Source organism: Temnothorax nylanderi, unplaced genomic scaffold, assembly GCF_030848795.1.
Source record: "Temnothorax nylanderi isolate EJ_2023f unplaced genomic scaffold, tnyl_v1.0 TNYL_tig0047_pilon, whole genome shotgun sequence".
Lineage (NCBI taxonomy): Eukaryota > Metazoa > Arthropoda > Insecta > Hymenoptera > Formicidae > Temnothorax > Temnothorax nylanderi.
In genome coordinates, this window is record NW_027249109.1 from 810,797 (window position 1) to 834,839 (window position 24,043).

The 24,043-nt window shown below is 34.3% G+C and overlaps 3 protein-coding genes across 3 annotated transcripts in view; 1 reads left to right on the forward strand and 2 right to left on the reverse strand.

Annotated features, from left to right (window-relative positions):
* The window catches only part of Nau (myogenic-determination protein nautilus), a 63,524-nt gene that overhangs the window by 33,238 nt on the left and 6,243 nt on the right, over positions 1–24,043 (forward strand). The gene's annotated exons all lie outside the window — the stretch shown is intronic.
* On the reverse strand, positions 2,382–5,059 carry LOC139772222 (glucose dehydrogenase [FAD, quinone]-like). The gene is made up of 2 exons (XM_071705730.1): positions 2,877–5,059; positions 2,382–2,786 (listed from the first exon to the last, which is right to left on the reverse strand). The coding sequence occupies exons 1-2, from the start codon at positions 4,647–4,649 to the stop codon at positions 2,637–2,639; spliced, it is 1,923 nt and encodes a 640-aa protein (XP_071561831.1). The 5' UTR covers positions 4,650–5,059; the 3' UTR covers positions 2,382–2,636.
* LOC139772226 (uncharacterized GMC-type oxidoreductase Mb1310-like) lies at positions 5,854–13,740 on the reverse strand. The gene is made up of 4 exons (XM_071705735.1): positions 13,192–13,740; positions 9,475–11,334; positions 9,202–9,371; positions 5,854–7,752 (listed from the first exon to the last, which is right to left on the reverse strand). The coding sequence occupies exons 2-3, from the start codon at positions 11,251–11,253 to the stop codon at positions 9,222–9,224; spliced, it is 1,929 nt and encodes a 642-aa protein (XP_071561836.1). The 5' UTR covers positions 11,254–11,334; positions 13,192–13,740; the 3' UTR covers positions 5,854–7,752; positions 9,202–9,221.

Sequence of the window (24,043 nt, forward strand, 5' to 3'; positions counted from 1 at the left end):
CTCGCCTCTAGCACCCTCCATTTATCCTCCTCTCTTCCCATCCTCACTAGGACCGTCACCCAATCTCCTCTTTGTCTTATCAGGCTCACTTCCCTCACCTCTACCTTTATTTTCAGGCCTTCTGCGAACAGCTTTCTCACTTTCTCCCAGTTCGATCCCTTTCTGGTCCACTTATCTTTCTCTATTCTTATTATCACATTCTTCTTTCTTCTTTCTTCATCATTCCTCTCATCATCAGTCCACCAATTCTCTCCCTCCTGCCTGTCTCTACTCTCCTCGCTATCCTCTCTCTTCCTTTTCCCTGCGCCTTGTTCTAGTCTATGTACCTTTCTCTTCAAGCTCTCTATCTCCTCTCTCTGTATTTTTATACTTATTTATAATATTATTTATTATTAATATATAATATTGAAAAAACTGCCTAGTCGTTGGAGTCAGAGAAGTAGTAGGCACTTTGTATAGATTTTTTGACAAGTTTCCTGCGTAGAGCTGACTTTTCTTTATATACGGTGGCATTAAACTGATTTTGAGTCTGTTGCAAAATCAATGTGATGAGTTTCTTTTGTCCCCTCAATTCTTTAATCTTTTTTTTTATTTGGGGCCTTTACTTTATTCTCGGCAGCGTTTGAAATATAAAATACTTAATAATTTAAGACAAATTCATATATTTAACTTGACGTGTATTTTTAAAAATAAAAATTTGGTGACGATTCTTGAATTGCAGGATCAAGTAGTTGCTCGTAGGTCACTTTTTTACAGTAGCGAGTGAGAGCCCGAACATTTATTCCAAAGTCTAACGCTGTTTTTACAAAAAGATTCTCGCTTAATTTTTATTCTTTTAATCGCTCTAAATATAATTTTATTGGATATGTCTAGTATGTCTACCTTATCCGTCTTAAGGAAAGTCTTTCTTTTGTAGTTACGCACCATTATCTATTTATAAAAGAACAATTCGTCAATGAAGTGTGGACACATTGCCCAATCAAAAACAGGACAGATAGCCCCGACCACGTTTTTCAGTCTTTAACATGTTGCCAATTTTAGATAATGCGGAATTAAGATTTGACGCTTCTCACACCTGATAACTATATATTAATTGATAATTTTATGAATTGCTTACTTTAATTTGAATTAAACTACTGTCGCACAGCAAATTTTTCGACCGTCGAAAAATATGAATAATTGTTTTCGCTTTTCTTTTAACGTATATAGCGTCTGCGAGAGGCATCGCAAGAAAACAAATAACATTTAAATATCTTACGTGGTCATTTTTCAATTACTTGTTACAATGGTAGAGACATCTGTCTCTTAAAACTTGAGATAGCAGTACTGTGGACACGTAGCCCCCGTAGACAGATAGCCCCGGTCTCCCTTATATCATTTTTATACAAAGAAATGTTTTATTTCAATCTATCGCAGGAAGTATAATAATTCTGTCTTCCTGAGTAATATTTCGTGTAATCAAAGAAAATGTTATTTCGTCGAAACATATTGTTTCAAACAATCGTATTTTTTCTGTTAAACAATATGGTTTAATGCAATAAAACTACAAAATTTGCATTCGACAAAATAATGTTTTGTTTAAAGTAATATTGTTTCCATGAAATGAATATAAGCCAAACAAATAGAAATAATGAATGTAAATAAATATTTTTCTCTATGAAATATAAGCGTTTAAAATTTTAGTAGTCTTTCCTGGGTTTTGTGCCAAAAGGTGCAAGTGCGAGGACAATATATAAGATCTCTGAAAGTAAAAAAAAAATAGTTTGTTGAGATTTGAGGTCAGGAAGTGCTCTGTTCACACCGCGATTCGGTTTCTGACAATGAGGCAATTTATCTCTGTGTGGTAAAACCAAGCAAGCAATTACAAGGGGGTAATTGTAACGCTACAACTGTCCGCAGGCATTGATATTACTATTCCGTTGTTTATTTGGTCTATATTTGGATAAGTAAAAATTAAATAGTCTTATATATATATGAATAATTGCGTGTTTCGAGCGTGCCGTCAAATCCATTAAATCCGTTTTTAATTAACAAAGTTGCTCACAGATATTAACACTTAACATTTATCAAACTGTAAGAATATATTACGTACCATACAACTATTCAAGATGTAAAGTAAATATAAATAGAGTAAAGATCAAGTGAATTGCAGGCAAGAAACAATATTGAAGTTCAATTAGATTTCAAGAGTCCTTTTATATGGTTTCTATTTAAATAATTGAGTTTTTATGTGTAATTTTCCTTCAATATACTTTGTATACTTCAATTTAAATCAAAAGTGGTTTCTTGCCAAATTATATATATTTACAAATTATACATATTTGCATTGTCATATCTTTGGAGAAGACTTCATTAATCTTTAAAAATAAAAGTTTATAAAATCAGAATTAATATTCTTTTTATTTTCTTAAATATTCTCTGTCTCTCACATTTACACTTACAGATACTCTTTGAATTTATGAAATAAATTAACTAATACTCGAATTCTTTCTTAAATACAATTGCTTTTTGAAAGATACCTCACAAATGGTACATCAAATATGAGCATTTATATTATCGTCGTAATTATAAAGTAAACATGTATGTGAGTAAGAAATAATAAAATAATGCAATTACTTCATAAAAGATTATTATAATTATATATAATTTTCCAAGTAACCCCAGTCTTCCTTGATCATATCTGTTGCTTTTTCGGCGATCATATAAACAGGTATACTTAGATGTCCCGATACAATTTCGGGCATAATGGACGCATCTGCTACTCGTAATCCTTCAATACCAATAACCTGCAAAATATTACATATGAATTATAAAGCACATGCTGCTTATTATGATATCCTGCATGAATATTCTAATACGTATTTACAAACAAATACCTTTAATCTGGGATCGACGACAGCAGTCGGATCTCCCCTAGGTCCCATTTTACAAGTGCCGCAATTGTGATAAAGCGTCATTGAGAGAATCCTTATTGCGCATTCCCAATAAGCGTCAGAGTCATATTTGTAATTGTTGCATTCAGTATAAGTAATGTTTAATAACTGAGAATCGAACGCCCGCATCGCCTTTGTTCGACCAATCTTTAATGCAGTTCTAATCCCAGCAATCATTGTCCTGACGTCGTCTGGATCATCGTAATAATTCGGCACGATCTCTGGTTTAACATTAACGTCGTTAGCCAACAATGTTATCCTACCACGACTTTTAGGTTTCAACAATAATGGTAAAACAGTCCAGCCATAGCTGCCACTGTACTTCTCCCATTCCTGAATTATAGGATCTTTAAGTTCTAATAACCTTGGGAACAGAAAATCTTTCAATGTTAAACTGGTAAACAATAATTCAATGTCTGGTAAATCGCTCTGCTTTTCTGGGTGTTTTGTGTTGACGAAACCGACGGCCTCGCACCCGCTCGGAATCGTTAACGGTCCAGTTTGATTTATTATAAAGTCCGATATATGCGAATTAATAGGATTTATCAGATCGGACAACTGTAAACCGACCGCTGCGTTTGTTCTGTATGTTATTCCGTAGAAGATTAAGTGGTCCATAAGGTTCTCGCCGACCGGCGCATCTTGGACGACGTTTATGCCCAGTTCTACAAGATGTTTCGCTGGTCCGATCCCCGAAAGCATCAACAATTGAGATGATCCGATGGTACCTGCACTTAGAATTACTTCTTTGTTCGCGAACACACGTATTTTTTGCTTATTCTTGACGAACTCTACGCCGATTGCTTGATTTGTGATACGATCGATCAGCACTTTTGTCACCGTGCTCTGAAGAGTCATATGGAGATTGTTACGATCGTGCACGGGATGTAAGTACGCTCTATTGCTACTCACGCGAGTGCCATTCATGATTGTGCTTTGCGGATATGAGAATCCTATTCCGTTCTTCCCGTTGTAATCTACTATTGGATATCCTAGCTCCTTGCCAGCTTCTAGAAAGGCTTCTGCTACCGGTGTATGAAATGACGGGTATACGATATGTACTGGTCCATTGGTACCATGGTAGTCATTATCCGATTTCAGCTCCGGGATTTCCATTGTTTCCAGCTTTTTGAAATACTTGAGAACGTCCTGATATGCCCAGCCTTCGTTCCCCATCTCGGCCCAGCGATCGTAATCTTCGGCGCCGCCTCTACTTGCTATCATAAAATTTAGCACACTGTTGCCACCGACTACTTTTCCACTCGGCCAATGGCAACTATTATCTTTCATGCCACGACAGTACTTGTCGGATGACTTGGTCCGATAGCGCCAATTGATGTTGTTATTCGTCTGGAGGAGAGGAGCGAACATTGGGATGTCCATAAAGAGGTTTTCATGGAAACCAGCTTCAATCAGCAGCACTTTGTTTCGAGGTATCTCACTTAGTCTTGCGGCTATAGTTGCACCAGCCGTACCGGCGCCGATCACTATAAAATCAAAAGTGTCTCCGAATTGCGGTGTTGTGTCTGGTATTTCTTGATGTAAATAATGTTTATTCTGCTTCAAGAAATTAATAATTGAGCTTAGTGATTTTTGCAACGTCCATCCGTTATTACTATTGCCATGAAGACTGCTGTAGTATGGGTGTCCATGTAACGAGTTAATTATAGTACCGATACTGAGAACGTGGAGGAGACTCGGAATCTTGTCCAGCATATTTGAATAATAATTGGCCTTTAAATATGTTGAATAATGTGTAATAACAGGAAATGTTGTGCCTGGTCGTTCGATATATCTGGCCTTTTAAGTTTACACCTTATATAGCTGTCACTTTTCGCGACTATAGTAGAGGCTTCATAAAATTTAACTGAACAATTTTAGATTCTTTGTGTATATAGTTTTATATATACTTGTGTCCCCTCCAAAGAATTCGTAAGATCGTATTAATGTCACGACGAAGAGATAGAGAAATAAATGGCTATTCTTTCCTCCAGACAAAAGAAATGAATGACTATTGCGCTATTTCACATTTGGCAGGAGTCTTTTTTAAATTTATCATGTATGTTAATATTTTGCTCTTGCAACATCGGTTCTTCTGAATTATTAATTGTATGACTTACCTTTTGATTAATATTTATGTCATAATGGGCAACTTGTTTTAACGGCGCAGGAATTGTGCCGATAATAATGTGAAAAATTAACCTATTGCGTAATCACATATTTGATAGAAGTTTTTTAATTTTCAATGTAATGTTTTAATATTTTACTTTTTTAACGTTAGATCTTCTAAATTGTTAATCTTTTATTATACATTATTTATTTGGTCCATGTTGTTGAATTGATTCTGATATCTGATTTTCGATTAAATAATAAACTGAACTTTCTAGAGAATATGCCTTTTAATTTTCATCGACCGAGACCTCATGCTTTTGTGAGCATTCTTGTGTTTTGTCTCAGTCATGTAGGTCATATTTACGTACATCGATTTCTCTCCAGCATGATTTGTGGGGTCATCTTATGAAACGTCTGACTTTATTGCATGCAATATTTTTTGATATAATGATAAAACAACTTTTTCTTATGTCTTATGAGATATTGTAAAATTCAAAATTTGACTGGAGGTTCTGTTCTAGGATGCGTATTTTGCTTAATATGGTATAAAATAAAATATGCCTGTAGTGCCGAGAGAAAGAAGAGATCATGTCGCTATTTAATTCATAAATAAAAATGCAATTTTTGCTGAATAAGACCATTTTAAATAATTGAAATTACTGAAAATATTTCTTACAAAAAATTGTAATTACTATTATTTTTTCAATAATATTTTTTGTATATTTTCAAGGTACGTTTTGTTAGCTGCTGTCGAAACAGATACAAGATGTATAATGCAAAATCGATGAAAGTCACATTTACACATAAATATGATAAATCAATTCTTTTATTTTTTATATAGTGCAATATTATGAATCAGCATATTACAATTTTTTGGTTAGTAAACGCAAATTTTATTCCATGTATAAAAATCATTTTTTTCTAACATAATGATTAATGACTTTTCAAAAATGGATCTTATTTCGTATAATAGTACAGTAATTCTTATTGTTCGGTCTGAATGTGTGTAATATTTATTATTATTTGAATGTACTGCAATATATTGTTTAATTTTTTTTATTTTTTACACTAATGTTAGATTATTTTACATTTCGCATTATTTGTCTAGAAGATCATACAGAAGTAAAAACTGACATCGCGCGCGGCGAAGTCTCGATCTTCGATATAAACAATACTTGTTGTACTTCGGTATAAACAATAATGTTGTATGAATATAAATAAGAAATATTAATTTTATTAAAATATTATATATATAATGAATATTATATATACAATGAATTTGTTGTAATATTATATAAGTTGAACTATGAAGACTACACGATCGTTAGGTATGCATCGACTGTCGGCATACCTATACACATTATTCTATATACAAATTTTATGTTATATACAATATATATATATATATATATATATATATATATATAATATTTTAATATATCTGAGAATTACATAAAATATTTTATGTAATTTAATAAAATAGTATTTTTTTACAGAATTCAATAAAATAATTTTAATTTTGTTTTTGTTTATAAAATTTACTATAACTAGGAAGAAATACAATGTGATAGTAGAAAGAAACTTATAAAATATTAAGAATTTTAAAACCTTGCAAAATATTTGCAAAAAATACTTGCCGATTATTTTAAACTATAAAGGGAGCTTTTCAGCAAGCGACACAAGTTGACACAAGTGCCGTTTTGTCTTTGTTACTCATTGTCAAAAAAGAAAGATAGAATGATGTTAGTGTCGACCTTTGTCGCTTGCTGGAAAGATCCCAAAATATAGAATGCTTAATAGTGTGAATGTTACGATTTTCTTTTAATTAGACTTTACATGCGTTTTTCTTTTGATGTAATGACAAGAGGAAAATGAGTTTTCCGATATATTTGGATTCATTTGTATTTGCAGCGTTATCGTTATCCATGAATCGTTTATTTGTGTCCGTTTGCGCTGTTTATTTGGTCTGGAACTGACTTAAGAAGTTAATTATACTACAGGATGTCTTATAAAGATTAAGAATAATAACATCTCATTTGTAACCGTTATATCGATATTAACAAGAGGAATAATAATCTGTTTTCGGTTTTAGCACTATGTATTGTATCACACATAGCGTGCGAATTTTAATTCATTAATTTCAAATGCTTATATTAAAAAACTATCATAGTCTCGGTTACAGTCTTTACGGGGCATCCTGTATATATAAAATAAAAAATTTAATATTTATCAAACTGTAAGGATACACATATTACGCGATTAGCTATTCAAGATATGAAATAAACATAATACAGCAACAGAATTAATTAAATTGCGGAAATGGAACAGCATTAAAGTTTGATTAAATTTCAAGACCTTTCTATGTAAGTGATTTTTCTCTAATAAATATAATTTCTCATTTGTCCTAAAAAACTCTTTTTTGCGAATTACACGCACACATTTGCATTGTTTATCTTTCCAAAAATATTTTTTTAACGTTTAAAAATTTGAACTAATTCTATCAGAATTAATATGTAGCTTTTCCATTTTCTTGAATATTATTTTACTTTTACATTTTTCTAAACTAAATCGACCAATACTCGAACTAACTCTTTTAGTTCAATTCCTTTTCAAAAGCTATACTTCGAATAATACAATGAATTTACGTGTTTGTACTATTACCACAATCGTAAGGCGGTACTAAAAAAATATAGCAAAATAATATAATTACTTTATAAAAGTTTACCCAAGCAGCAAAATAGGGCGAAATTACGTTTATTCGACCTTCTGATAGGTTCAAAAGTCTGTTCGACCAAGCCCAACTTACGTCGAATCGACGTCGAAAGAAGGTAAGTGGGGAATAAAGTTGAAGTAATTTTACGGTTGAAATTAGGTAATGCAAGGCATTTCGCCTTATAAGTCATAGTCTGATTTGGTGAAATGGACCTAGCAGAAGGTCGAATATCGGTAATATTTTGGTAATTTTGACCAATTTGTGCCCTCTCTTCGACCTAACCTTTGTCTTTGAGACATCTAGTAGATGGCAGCGCTGCACATCATGAAAAAATATATATTCCATATTAGTTCTACCAAGACGGATGTCTATGCTACAGTCATAGCATATGGTTCCAACCACCCATGGAAACTCAGAATAAAATATTAACAGAGTCCACCACTACGTCGGTTTTGAAACTGAATATCGTGTGACATGTGACAGAAATATAAGTGCGAAAGAAAATTTTCTGTACAGAATTTTATTTTACTTCGTTAAAAGCAACGCGATGTCGAAAATAAATAATTTAAGCAATTATTAATTAATCGTTAATTATTTAGCAATAATAAGTTTTGCATTTAGCACAATAAAAATATTTTAATCTCGCACCTACGTGAAAAGTATCGTGAAATAGATTTTTTTTCAATTCTTAGTCACTCCGAGAGATATAATATAATTTATTTTATAATGCCTAATTTTAGAAAGCGTTTTGGCGTATCATGGCGGACATACTAGTTCTCATAATAATGGCCGATTTAACGTTTTCGTCTGAATTTCGACCTGTAGGTCGAATTTCCCTACTGTGAAAACCAAATACCAAACTTTGAGGGCAGATTTCCTTGATCGGGGCATTTTTACTTCAAAGTCGTTGATTTTGAGGTCATCTTGTCGATCAATAAGGCATTTTGACTAATAAGTCCGATTTCTCTATTTCTAAGTTAGATTGACTTTGAAGTCGAGATCGCTGGATCGATATATAGAGAAATGCGAAGTCTATTTCGCGCCTAAAATATTCCCTATTAGTCAAGTCAAACATATAGGACTTATATATGGTAAAAATTAGGTAATTCTGACCAATTAAAGTCATATCGCCTATGAGATTGAAATTAAGTAATACAACCAGGTCACATTTCCTTCAAACAGGACTCTAATTTTAACTTATAAGTTGAATCGACTTTGAAGACACATCTTTTATCAAAGTTTGGTCATTTATAACCTAATGTATAATTTTAAAGTCATTGAACTTTGAAGGCATTTTGTCGGTTTAAACTACGTAATTTTCGACCTGTACACAACACTTTAAACGCTATTTGACTTTTAAGACATTTTTTATGTCGAAAGTTGGTAATTCTTCACTTAATTAGGGCAATCTGATTTTGATTTGGTCAAGATGCCCTGCTTTGCTACTTTATAAAAGTTTACCTCTATCGTAACTTCTTCAAATAACCCCATTCTTCCTTGATTATATCTGCCGCCTTCTCGGCAATCATAAAAATAGGTATATTTGTGTGGGCCGATACAATTTCGGGCATAATGGACGCATCTGCCACTCGTAATCCTTGAATGCCGATCACCTGCAATATATTGTATACGAACTCACAAATCAGGATATACATTTGCACATTACATTATTTATTATACTTTGCGCAAATATCCTAGTGAATTAAAGAAAAATACCTTTAATTTAGGATCAACGACAGCAGTTGGATCTCCCCTTGGTCCCATTTTACAAGTTCCAGAATAATGATAAAGCGTGGAAGATATTATCCTTATCGCGCATGCCCAATAAGCATCAGAGTCATATTCGTAATTGTTGCATTCCGTATAAGTAATGTTTAACAATTGAGAATCGAACGCTTGCATCGTCTTTGTCCGACCAATACTTAACGCAGTTCTAATCCCAGCAATCATTGTCTTCATATCGTCTGGGTCGTCGAGAAAATTCGGTACGATCTCTGGTTTAACATTAATGTCATTAGCCAATAACGTTATCCGTCCACGACTTTTTGGTTTCAACAATATTATCGCAGTGCCCCAACCATACGTGTCAGCGTATTTGACCCATTCCTGACGTACATATTTGTTAAAATTGAACATTTTTGGAATAATATAATCTTCTTTAACTGTACCACCAGCGAATAATAGTTCAATATCCGGTAGATCGTCATATTTTTCTGGTCGTTTTGTGTTTACGAAACCGAGGGCCTCGCATCCACCTGGAATTGTAAACGGTCCCGTTCGGTTTATTAAAAAATCCGTTATGTATGGATTAACAGGGTTAACCATTTCGGGTATTATTAAACTTATCGATGCGTTTATTGTCCACGCTAATCCGAAGAAAGTTAGGTGATCCATAAGGTTCTCGCCGACAGGCGCATCTTGGACTACGTCTATACCTAGTTCGGTAAGATGTTTCGCTGGTCCGATCCCCGAAAGCATCAACAATTGAGATGATCCGATGGTACCTGCACTTAGAATTACTTCTTTGTTCGCGAACACGCGTATAGTTTGATTATATTTGACGAATTCTACGCCGATTGCTCGATTTGTACTAGGATCGATCAACACTTTTGTCACCTTGCTCTCAAGAGTTACGCGAAGATTTTTGCGATCGCGCGCGGTGTTCAAATACGCCCTATTGCTGCTCATGCGAGTGCCATTCATGATTGTGCTTTGCACATATGAGAATCCTATTTCGTTCTTCCCGTTGTAATCTACTAGTGGATATCCTAGCTCCTTGCCAGCTTCTAGAAAGGCTTCTGCTACCGGGGTATGAAATGACGGGTATGCGATATGTACTGGTCCATTGGTACCATGGTAGTCATTATCCGATTTCAGCTCCGGGATTTCCATTGTTTCCAGCTTTTTGAAATACTTAAGAACGTCCTGATATGCCCAGCCTTCGTTCCCCATCTCGGCCCATCGATCGTAATCTTCGGCGCCTCCTCTAGTTGCTATCATATAATTTAGTACGCTACTGCCGCCAACTACTTTTCCTGTTGGAAAAACACAACTGTTTCCTTCCATGCCTAGACAGTACTTATCGGATGGCTTGGTCTGATGTTTTCGGTTGATATTGGTTGATTGCAGCATGCCAGCAATTAACGGTACATCCATGTATAGACTTTCATGGGGTCCATCTTCGATCAGTAGCACCTTAATCTGAGAAATTTCGCTTAACCTCGCGGCTATAGTCGCACCAGCCGTACCAGCGCCGATCACTATAAAATCAAACGTGTCTCCAAATTCCGGTGTCGTGTCCGGTACCTGTTCGGCTATATAACGTCGACTCTCTTTCCAGAAATCTAGGATCCCTTTACCCAGCCTTAGCACATTCATTAATCTTGAGCCTCCTGTATCATTGCCGTAAAGATAGCTATACTTGTTTGGTAGGTACAGTTGTAATAGGCCTATCGTGATGGCGATTAGAACAGTAAAGATTGCCGTCTTTTTCATCGTGTTCTTTGAAATAATTGTCCTTCAGTTGTTTCTTACAGCGTATTGATGAGAAGCTGGATCCGGATGCTCGATATATACCTGTATTATAACATGTATTTATATAGATATCGATATCGCAACGAACGCAGGTTGTAAAGTAAACAGGTGTAAAGTAGAAGCCACATTATTAAACTAAACCTCAATCCGATGTTTACACGTTTGGTTGAAACTATTGGGAGTTCTCTCTCAAGTGTACATTTAAATTATCATCGAATTGTCATAAATTTTACCGTGGGTATTCTTGTGGGAACATCCTGTATCTCATGCTCACTTATCTCAGTCCGAAATCCGTCTCATGGCATATATAAAATCTTATTTTTATTATTTTTTATGCGACTAAATTATTCATTCATGACGCGATTTGTGTCGAATTACGTAGAGGCGAAAATTGTTTGACTCATTGTCAGTACTCAGTTTAATATGTAGATGCTGAATATACAGTGAGATGACGTAATACATTCTGGCACACAAAAAAAGGTCGGATCACATATTTATTTAAAAAAGAAACTAATATCTCTCTGAAAATTCTCGATTATTTAAATCACTCAATTTCAAAGATAGCAATTTGTTCTGTGATGTTAAATAAAAATTTGTTATGCATGCGAAATAAATTTTATTTTTGATTTGAATAATATTTTACGAACAAATAGATGAGTGATATTGATTCTTACTGCTTAGCTGATTTTGGCTTTTAATTTGGATTCACTTTACTTTTTCAAATCCTAAATAAGTTGAATAGAATTGTCTGGAATGGTACTAGTAAATATAATTGGACATAAAAATCTTAAATATTTTATTAAACATAATCAAGATGTACGATTAAAAATTTAAAATCTGTTTTAATTTAGAATGATTCTATAGTTTATACACCGCATATTTATGCGGACAACGAACTGAAAGAATTAGCAGTATCATCGCGGTAAAAGTCAAGGTCAACTGAACTATGACTATTAATAGGATATACTTGAACTTGAGTTCTATTCGTTAAGATTTAAGTTCAATAGCTTAAAACTTTGACATTACATTTGTAATTATTATATTATTATGTTGTTAAGATGTTCGATTCTAATTAATTTTCGGAAAGCGCAATTAATAGGTATAATTTACAACTATATTTAAGAGTTTACATTTACTTCTATTAAAATATGATATAAAAATGTAGAAACTTGAAACGTGATTATCTGAAAATTTATGCGAAAATTAATAAAAATAATAATATTTTCTGTAAATTTCGCGTATCTCAATAGCAATATAGTCTGGTAAATATGTATAAGATGATGAAGAAATATATTTATGCTGTATATTAATAATATGAGAGAGAGAGAGAGAGAGAGAGAGAGAGAGAGAGAGAGAGAGAGAGAGAGAGAGAGAGAGAGAGAGAGAGAGAGAGAGAGAGAGAGAGAGAGATTTCTCTTTATTATAAACCAGAAATAAATGGCAAGCATATGTTGTGTTTTGGTTATGAAATATTTAAAATTAAGAAAAAAATATTTTACTTTATTTAGAAGTATCACATTCTGAACTATAAAAATGTATAATAACATAATATTTATCGAAAAAATAGTCTGATCTTACATTGTTGTACAAATTAATAAATGTCTAGTTTGTTTTTTAAAAATAAATTATTTTCGCCGTTAAATTCTTAAGATTTATCGAAATGACAAAATGTACAGTTTTTTTGTGATGACAGCTGTTTATGACAGTAGAATTGATGTGTTTAGATATTCATCAAAGTCCAAGGTTTAAATAAGACAAAGTCAAAGCAACGGCATGGCACTTTCAAAATTACGAGAAATCTAATTTAAATATATTATTAAATAAGGTTATTCGACGTACATCTACTTAACGTCGTTAATTATTTATTCTTACTTTTAGAGCTATGCTGACATTACGTACCTATTTCGTATTTATTTAATATTTTGAAAATGAAACGATATTAGTCTACAAACCACAGGTAACCACTGTTGCGATCAACGATCGAATCCGTGTACTTTAGTATTCATGTATCATAGTTTGTCCATTTCACTGCTCCCGGCTTCGCGGTTCATCGCTTATCACTCGCAGATATGCCGATCTCAGGCGACCTCAGCGAGCGCGGCTTTCCGGATTTCTCGCGAAAGCGTATCCGCTGCCAAGAACGTAACGAGAAGTATACACGCAGGCAAGTATCGTGGATCGGCTCCAAAACAAGCTACATTTGCGCGGCAACACCGACGACGCGACATTAGACGCGATCCCCTCGCGTTATATACGACGAATATGTCGAGTAAAGGAGAAATAAGAAGGAATAGCTAGAGTGCTTCTATTTATCGCGCGCTACAGTGTGTGCCTATTTATCGTGCACCAATAATATATCACGAATTCCATTAAACCCTAATCTAATACTTGCCTAGTTATTTGATAAGAGTAAACAAGATTATATAGAATATAGGAATAATCACACAGAAAAACAAGAAGTATCAAATCAACATTAATATACTTGTATTACGCAAGACTAGCTAATCTTGAAATGAGATTATACTGCGTTAAACGAAGAAAACTTGCTTGAATGAAGTCATTTATATAGTTAAACAAAGTTTTATATAGTTCAATTAAGAAAAAAAATTGAAATTTTTACAAGAAGATTATATATTCTTGCGTATATACAAGTATATCAGTGTTGATTTGATTAAAAAAAAAAAACAAAAAAAACACAAGATGGTTTCTGTAGCTAAAGTCTTCTATGTTAGAACAACATTACAAAAACTTTCACATATGTAGAACTAATTAACATTATTTAAGATGTTTAATGACATGATTGACGTGATGCGGAAAGAATCTTTTTTAACTCTAGCTAGCCACACTTATTTTCGAGTCCTTAATTCGCCACTCCGTGGATCGTGAGACCGCTCGACTTTGTCGCATTGTCATTTTCATTTTAATTAATATTTTTAAGCTTGTACTGTGTAGAAATTGGAAATACAGAATAAGATGTTTATAATAATATCTGATCAAAAAAATAATTTAAATTTAAACTGAATTTATTATAAGAAAACTAGAAAATTATGTTATTATATGTGAAAACTAGAAAACCGAAAAACGTTCAGCGGTCCATTGGACCAGAGTGTGGCGAGCTACAAGTCTCATACAATTATTTAAAGCAAAAAAAGATTGCTACTATTAAAAAGTGCTTTCTATACTATGAATAATCTCCGGTTATTGTCTGGATGAAGTATGAAAAACACAAAAAAGTAATAAAATGGTAGCACTTTGAAAGAAAAACCTTTTGCAGTTTTTTTTTAAATTATAAACAAGTATTAATCACAACTATAAAAGAATTTTGATACGTTCAGTAAAACCTGAAGTCCTTCGGGCAATCCATTCTGGAAATATCATGGACACTAATCTAAAAAATATAATTTCGGGAAAAGAATTAATTTCTTTTGCTGATTTCAATGTGCGTATATGTTAAGAAGTTTTTTTTATACTTATGTATATTTAATCAGTCATTCCAAAGGGCAAAATTATACAGTATTCTTCTTTGTGCTCATAAACAAATTTTGTTTATTTTCTTGTTTTGATTTATGCTTCTTTAAATACATTAAAGCGCTTTTTGCTTGATTTTTTATCGATTAATCATCAAGTGGTTATAAATAACTATTAGTTTTCTAGATTTAATCGAAATATTTTGGAAATATTTGAAGATGTAAGATTTGGAAAATATGCCAAAAAAGAAAATCTTGAAAATTTTGTACTTTTAAAAATTATTCTTAATTACCGAAGAAAATAGTTATTGAAATAAACGTGACTGAAATTTTTCAGTGCTCATCATTGAACGCAAAGCGCTCGAAGTTGTCGGCGGGTTAATTAGTATCGGTTACAGAAAGCTTCTGCAAGAGGACAGCGCGAGAGACATGCCGGTGATCGTTCATATGTCCGCTTGATAAATCGCGAGACGAAATCCGAGCATTGCGGTGCTCATCGTCCGAGAGAGAGGTTCGCAAAAACGAGCCCGATAACAATGTCATGCTAAAGCCGGTGCCGTTTCGTCACGGCGCGGTCGACTATGGAAATAACTCGGGATTAATTAGCATTAACGAGCACTATATTGACAAGCAAACGGAAGAAGCATGTGAAAGATTGTATCTTGCGTTATTTAACTGAAATTTAGCGTATTTTATTTTGCATTCGCTCGTGTATTCGCTTGAGCTCCATTCATTCCCTTTACAAAAGAAACTTTTTTTATATGATACAAAATCTCTCTCTCTCTCTCTTTTGTATAAAAAAAACTTTTTCTTTGTACGTCAAACCGAGTCAGCTTTGTATTTTTACTCTCTTTTTTTTGTTGTTGATATTATACTTCCATTATATTACACAAGTCGGGCACTCTCAGAGAAGAATTTGAAACAATTGAGATAATTTTATATATGAGAAAAGAAAGTTTTCGAATTTTACGATATTTAGATATGGATTCTCACTACAATGACAAAATTACAACTGAGATAGGACTGAGATAAGACTGAGATAAGACAGTATTGCAACCTGTACATAATTCACTAAATGATATGGCACAATAGCGACAACAACTACTCTCTCGGGTGAGTTCGTGAAAATTGAGCATTGTCGATTTAACTGTAAATAGTACATGTAATACAACTTTTTTTCCTGTACGAATAATTCAAAAAATGCGATTTTTGAGTTGTATCATTGTTGCAGCAAATGAGCGAATTATGTAAAATAATATGTAAAAATGTTCAAAACAAAATTTTTATGGTGTTAAAGGTACTTTCAGATACATAATGGTGCATCCAGATTTTTCGAAAATGTTATATTTTTTGAAATATCTTTAGATCCTCACTACCTACTATTGTTTTTGAGAATTTTTAAATATTCTTATATCCAAATTAAAGCTTATTTAAACACAAATTCAATCGGATATGACAAAATTATTTTTTAAAAATATATTTTTGAAAATCGATGTATAAGTCCTAATATGTGTAATCGTTTTATCCATTCACTACTTGTCAGTTATAGATTAATAATTTTTATCTATCACTGCTTTGCTGAGAAGTAGAGCTGAAACGTACGACTTATAACCTTACAGTGGATCAAAAAGGTATTTCCATACAGCTTCTTTACAATAACTTTATTCGAAGGAGTAACACATAAATACGAATTGTGTCCGTGTCTATAAGTAATTTATTACATACAGTATATATGTAATAAGTTACTTATGGACACAATTCATAATTATTTATTATTCCTTCCAACAAAGTTATTGTAAGAAAACTGGTGTGCAAATACTTCTTTTATCCACTGTAAGGTTATAAGTCGTAAGTCTGTATATTGAATTGTTAATTAAATGTTACATAACATTAATACATGCACAGCTAACCACGACTTTCAAAGTCTATTTTTTCCTTGTTACTTGTTAAAAGTATATAAGTAACGATAAAAAAATGATACAGAAATATTTTAAATACCTTTGTTCTGGTATTGATTTGCAGTGACTAATAATTGTTGATAGAACGAACGTCCGCACTGAAATGTTAGTGCGCCGCAACCGACCAATACCTTTATAACGTTTCTTCTTGCAACGCACAAAGTCGCGAATAAAAAAATGCTGTTACGTGACATGCATTTATTAATGTTATACGTATATATGCTGCATCATTATAATTCATTTTTCATTCTTTCTAATAAAATATTTGAATATCGAGCTAATGTTTGATTAACTTTTTATTAACTTTTCTCTCTTACTTACAATTGGTATAAAGAGAGAACACACACACGTTATCATTACTATATATCAAAATTATTTATAATTATATTTGTTATTATATACACATACGCAATTTATATATAGAATCTTTATAAATCATTCTTCAGAAATACGCTTTCAGAAAATAATTTTGTTACATACTGTTGAATTTATCTTTAACACTGCGCGGACACCATGTTTTTGGAGCACTTGCCCGGACACCCTGAGACTTTTAAGTTTAAAGGGTTTTTGAATTTTTTGTGTTACAAAAAAATCTATAAAAACTCAAGTATCATCTTTAAAGTTTTAAAAAGTGATTTCTATACTTACATAAAGCCGAAATTGTTGCAATTTTTGTTTTAAGTGTTGAAACGTCAAGAGAAAACTGTAAAATACGAAAAATCGACTGTGCCTTAAAAGGGCCACGGTGTCCGCGCAGTGTTAAATAAGCTTTAAGTGTAAAAAAATATTTAAAAATTCTCAAAAACAATAGTGAGTGATAGAAGTATTTTAAAAATATTTGAATTTTTTTAATATAAAATTGTCGAAAAATCCAAAACTCATCAAAATTGGGAATGAAAGAGAGGGGCTTGGATCCGTTTCCTTGTAAATATCTATTGCAAGCGATGTTTCGTTTGCTCATTCCGTTATATCTGTCTCGAGGGCCCAAATGGAAGACAGGGATTTCGGTCCATCCGGGCTATTTCCATCGGCTTTATTAAATCCAACGTTCCGTGAGACAAAGTCGTCAATTAAAGGAGGACCGGTGGCGAGCGCGTGCGTCGGGAAGAAGCGATTATGCATCCGTCACGCGTCGGCGTGCCGGTCGAGCGAGCGTAAAGCGCGAACGAGCTCGATTATGTAAACGGCCTGTTAGAGTTTACGCTGAAATAAATGCGTCCTTACGTGCGCGTGCTTGTTATCTCTCTCGGAGAGATCACTCGCATCTACAAGGACACCTGCACAAGGACATCTCATTTTGACGTCTAACTCCGCGCTTGACCTTACCAATAAATCCCGTGGATGTTTGCACGTGGATTTCTTTTTTCTCTCCCCCCTCCTCCTCCCTTTTCCGTGGACTTCGGACTTCTTCGAGTCGGATGCTGAGGCATCGGAAGATTGGTTGGATCATAAAGCGGTGGCAAAAGCGCGGCAGCGAATTTCCTCGTTACACGATCGCGGAACGGGCTCATAATTCACGATTGCGCTAGAACGTGTCCCGTGCCGTACACGCGCGCAAGAACGCGCGAGAATCCTATCTATAGTAGGGTTTGCAAGAAGGGAGAAAAAGAAAGAGAGAGAGAGAGAGAGAGAGAGAGAGAGAGAGAGAGAGAGGGGGGGGGGGAAAGAGCAAAGCTGCCAAGCGGCTCGCTGAAGCGTGTCCCGCTAGCGCGGTGCCTGATTATTTTAATTGATGCCCCGCCGTTACGTCCCATTTAATGGATGTTATTCGAAAACAGCCGTCATTTTCCCTCGCGTATCCGAAAAACTTCGCGGGATTCGCATGTACGAGATGCGAGGGATAAAACGAGATACAGGGAGGCGTTGGTAGATGGAATATATTTGAGAGTGTGGGCGATTTCAGCGACACAGTTTGATCCTGTTGCGTGACATACGCGCGAGACTTGAGCTTTCGGCCTGCAATCCCGCGATATAATTTTACTTGGATATATGTTTATTAAAGGCAATCTGCATTTACGTAATTATATACGCACAAAAAGATTCTCCGCTAAAATAAAAGAAACGTCTAGAATCACAACTAAAACGTAAGTTTTCTAAACGGTTCAAGTTTTCTTGCGGTCGAAGAATAATGAACGGTGATTGGCCAATTCTTACGACTTACGACTTAATAAACATCCATTGTAGATCGGGTCTAAAAATGCAACGTTAAAACACAAAACACATTGACGCTCGAATCTCACTTTAAGTCCAGGACGTAACTCTCACGTCGCCGTCTGGACTAATGGTCGCTCTCAACGTATGCACAATGTATAAGTTGTTTATCCTCCGCGAATTATTGCTCTTTTGATCGTCACGATTACGGCAGGGCTCGTACGAATGCACGACAGCATGCTCGTAAAGCTGCAGTACGAACCGCAGAGGAGGAGACGGCGCGCGGCGTCTCTAATGTGTTTCCTTTACGTACGTGTCGTTTGATTTGGACGCACCGTATGACTCGTATGAGATGTAGGGCAGAAGTTTACTCTGCGCTTAATGATCAAACGACTCGTTGCAGCACTCAAAGGGACGCGCGTCGAGCGCGCGTCCTCGTAAGTTACATCGTTCCGAGGATAATTAGTGATTGTTGCTTATATCAGTAAACTAATATAATGCAGCGTCGAAACCTTCAGGATCGTGTATCTGCTTGATATAGTACGTACTGCGTATGTGCAAGCGATAGCAAGTACAATCTTTTATTTCCACTCTGATTTATACTAAAACGTTGTTGAGAAACTCTATTTATTATTTATATAAGGTATTATAATTTCGCTACCTTGAGTTACGTTATTCGTATTAACTTTTATTTTATTAGTCAATAGCGGAAACACATTGTCATGATTTATTACAATCTCTCAAATTTCCCTTTTGCTCTGGGTAGCTTTTAACGGACGAAAAATCCGATTATCGAAATTTTTGCATGATAGTGATTATAGATGGATATACCTTTTGATTTTAATCCTATCCAGATGCATCGACAGTTCTTTTTTCTACAAAATATTGCAATTTGTCTCTTCTACCCATTAAATAGAAGTTCGTAAAAGTAATAATTAAGTCATAGTTAATAATATGTTCATCTTACCTAACATTCCCCTCGTCGAGGCTCGGCGCGACGTCGTCATCAGTGCACGTGCGAGAAGTTATCTCGAAAAATATCCGGACCTTCGTCGGGAGGATAAGAAAATTTAAGCCACCGGCACCGGAGTGCCATATATTGCCACGGTACATTAGTATGACGCATCGTCGCCGGAGTCCTCAACCCGGCGGAACGTGAATTTAAGCGCGGACGAAACTGCAGCCAAGGTACATACTTTGCTGCACTAAGAATCCGCTAATGTATCCGGAAACCCCGTTAATTTCCCTACTCGCCATCAATAGAGGGACGAATCGAACGTAAATACGATATCGCTGATGCACCTGCGAATCCTGACGTTTAACGTGCCCATCCCACATATCCTGCTCGTTAAAATCATGTGTGAATTGCCATAAATTGAGTAATAAAGTTTCATCAAAATCAGAATTTTTGAGTTTGCGAGGTTTCCTTGTTAGAAATTGGCTATTAGAGACTGTCGATCTTAAAAATTATTTAACGAATTGTTTACAGTTCGTTATTCTTCGTTATTATTGAGTAATAATTGATTTATTTGGTTTACAAGCAAATTTTGCGATGTGAATGATTCGAGAATTACACGAGAAAAACTTGTTATAACTTTATTTGAATTCATAAATAAGCGAGGCAGGCATAATGTTGCAATGCGCGCATAATTTTATGTAAATATACTTAATTCCAATTAATTTATACAATACTATCATGGCTGTAACATTTACGAAGCTCCACTGTTTGCATGAATAAATTCAGAATTATAATATCACGTGTATTATGAAGTTAGATAATACGCAATACTGTGAATTTAATGTAAAAAATGGCTACACTATATTCTCACAAATTTGTCACATACTTAGGATCATAGTATTCTCCAATGTCAGAACTGCCAGTTAAATAATCACTGAATAACACCGTCGCAGTGACTTGTAAAAATAAACCCGACGTGCGAATATCTTGACGCAATTGTAAAATCTCATTGTAAGAACCCTGAATGTCTTCGACAATCGTATGATCGATGAGCGAACCGATGCTGCGCCCGAAGAAAGTGTTTCCGAAAAAGTCGCGATTCATTTAGGACACCGGATGCTTAGGACAGCGAGTAAATTGAGACGACTTAATTGCATTTCCATCTTCAAAGACGTGTCCTAGACGATTTGCTGAATGCGCGCGACCTGCTCCAACGGCACAACGTACCTTTGATTTCTCCTCATTAGCAAGAAACGCATCGGTGACTCCGAACCTCCCGGGGACAAGAGACTCTAAGTACGCTCGTCGCGGCATTACCCCGCCGGGATTTTCTTTTCTCTCTTTTTCCACCAAAAAAAGTCCGCCGAGAACATTAAGCCTTCGCACCCGAAATTATTCTACGTGGGCGAAGTGCAACTTATTTTAATGATGTACACAAAGACGAGTCGGTCGAACTGGCAAACCAATTAGTAGGATGCCTCGCAGCTTCGCGCTCAGTTTCAAGGAAAAGACAGTTTATTGTATATAAACTTGTATAATTCTCTTTGTGAAACATTTAAACTTTGTGCGAATATTATAGCAACACTGTTAAGTTCATCTAGTCAATATATCCTAGTTAATTTAACTAAAACAATGTTAATTTAACTAAATCAATGGGGAATTAAAGTAGTACTGTTTTATATTAAAATAGTAAATTTTGACACACATGATAGTTAAAAATAACAAAATGTTAGTTAACTCAAGGTATTGGTTTAAATTTCACCCTTGAATATTTAACAGTGAAAATCAAGTTTTTTTTTCCTTATAGTTCTGACGAAAAACCGTTTTATTTCTGAAACACTTTACACAATGTTGTATTCCTTCTAGTTATTGTCATAGATAACATAGATAACAATAATGTCGCAATAATGTCACGCAGTAAAATGCTCAACATTAATTTATGTATCGTATGCATATCGCCGAGTCATTTCGACGAGTTTTTCCGATTTGACGTTGATACGTCGCGCGTGCACATTTTCTATCTCTATCTATATATATTTATAGATGCGCTTCCGTTCTCAAATTCATGTCCCGCGTACGTTTATTCGTTGACCAGTTATTTCTGTCGTCCTTACCGAATGTTACAGGGCATTACGATTTAATCCACCGATTTGCTGAATCGATTAGAGCGTCTCGGCACGATATAGAACGATTCATGAGAAATAATTGAGAAATATGGTGCCCGCTGTTTCTCGATCCAATCTCGCTTATTCATTAACATTACAAGAAGATTAATTTGATTGTCATCCGTAATTGATGCGTTTCGCGTATCTCATTCGAATCTCTTTCAATTATTCGCAGGAATATACATTTGCGTTTTCTTGAATACTCAGGTACTATTTCAACGAGAAATTAGGTGCTATTAATAAATATTTACGCCTTAAGTTGAAACAAACAATTTCCGTAATAAATAGAATTAAACACTTTGGTTCTCCAAAAATGTTTATGCTTCAAACACCATATTACGGTGGAAAAATATAGAAGGATATCCAGAATACACGAGAAGTGTCTAAAATTAATTTTTTCGAATATGACTCGAATTTGCTTAATTGCGGCACATTTCGTGTTTCATTACGCCGACGGAGAGTTATAGGCGAAAGAATCGTATGTCAGAAATATCTGTCTGTCTGCGTACGCGTCGAGAATTACATTGCGGTTGACAGAGTTGTCAGTCCTGTAAATAATTTACGCCACCATCGAGATCTATTCGGTGTCGTGATTGCGCGGTATACCGAACGAATCTGGCAAGCAATCTAGGCAGTATATCATCCGCAGAAGTATGACAGCGAGTATCATATACGTCCCGTGATTTATAAATAAATATTCGGCGCACTCCAACGTTCGTGCCTTGCCAGACAATCGTTTCAATCCTGATTAACGTTTGTTGCGGGATATTTCTGTGCTGATTTTCGGAAAGCCTCTTGTCTCGGGACAATGTGTACGTATAATGACCGAAAAATAAGAGTTTGCTTGTTCAAAGCGTGCGCAATAAAACAAAGCAGAATATTCATATATATAAAACATACACTGTTAAATTCATAGGGTTAAATTAAACTCAATTTTGAGTAATTTTTAACTATTCCATAGATCGCCACTGCTCCTACTCAATATGTAGTTAATTTAACTAAAACAATGTTAATTTGACTAAACTAATGGAGTTAAAATAATCCTATTTTGTTTTCAACTAAGAAATTTTGACGCACATGGTAGTTAAAAATAACAAAATAAATCGAACTCATGGTATTGATTTAAATGTCAAGAGCTAACCTTTAACAGTGTATATCTCGATGAAAAATGTATTTTGTTATATATGTATTTATGTACATATATGTATTTATGTGTATTTATGTACATATATGTATTTTGATAAAATTCATTTACAAACATTATGTCACTATATATTATGACACTAATTAATTAGTCTTATTAATATTAAAATTTCAACATGTTGTCAACATATTCCTCATTTGTTACGTAAAGAGGCTCCAGTTTAGACTCGGATGCGGCAAATTAAAGCGCCTGGGAAAAGAACGCACATTTGTCTGAATTAAATACAGTTCATAGGTATACAAAGTTCAGATTTCAGCTCTCTTCTATTAAACTGCTAGTGCAATTTTATTAAACTGCTACTAGTTTCCTATAATTGTCTCTTATCATTTTTACTGATATGCGTCATTTCCATACTCGTCAGATACTAACCGGGAGCTATACTTCTTTGCATTTTTTCATTATCTTAGCATCTAAGACCCATGAATATTTATAATCTTCTCGAATCTACGGTGTTTTTAATTTTATGGAGATTGGAGGCACCGAGAATCAGAGTTTTCCCAATATTTATAAGAAATTAAGCATCGATGACGGCGTATATATACATATACATTATCTCTGTGTAATTATTATATGTATATAAGATTTAAGTAAGTAACTTCTACAAACTTTATTCCCGAGATCTTTTTTAATGCAAAATCGATTTTTCTTTAGCGAAAGTTTGATTAGATCCCATTTTTCTTCGTAACTCTTTTATTTCCGGAGCTAATCGCGTTAGCAACTAAGTTTCCAATTAAAATTTTATTAAAATGACGTCCACTTGGAATTAAATAAAAATGTCTTTATCGATTTTCGCGAAGATTGCTTTGGCGAAAAATTGCTTGTTCTCAACTGTTCGTTTAAAAATTAAA

What these genes read in the sequence shown, in the direction of transcription:
- LOC139772222 (XM_071705730.1), bottom strand. Translation starts at nt 4,649, where the DNA reads ATGCTGGACAAGATTCCGAGTCTCCTCCACGTTCTCAGTATCGGTACT. An exon ending in TCGTCGATCCCAGATTAAAG is followed by an intron (nt 2,787 to 2,876) that starts GTATTTGTTTGT and finishes AATATTTTGCAG; the next exon opens with GTTATTGGTATTGAAGGATT.
- LOC139772226 (XM_071705735.1), bottom strand. Translation starts at nt 11,253, where the DNA reads ATGAAAAAGACGGCAATCTTTACTGTTCTAATCGCCATCACGATAGGC. An exon ending in TCGTTGATCCTAAATTAAAG is followed by an intron (nt 9,372 to 9,474) that starts GTATTTTTCTTT and finishes AATATATTGCAG; the next exon opens with GTGATCGGCATTCAAGGATT.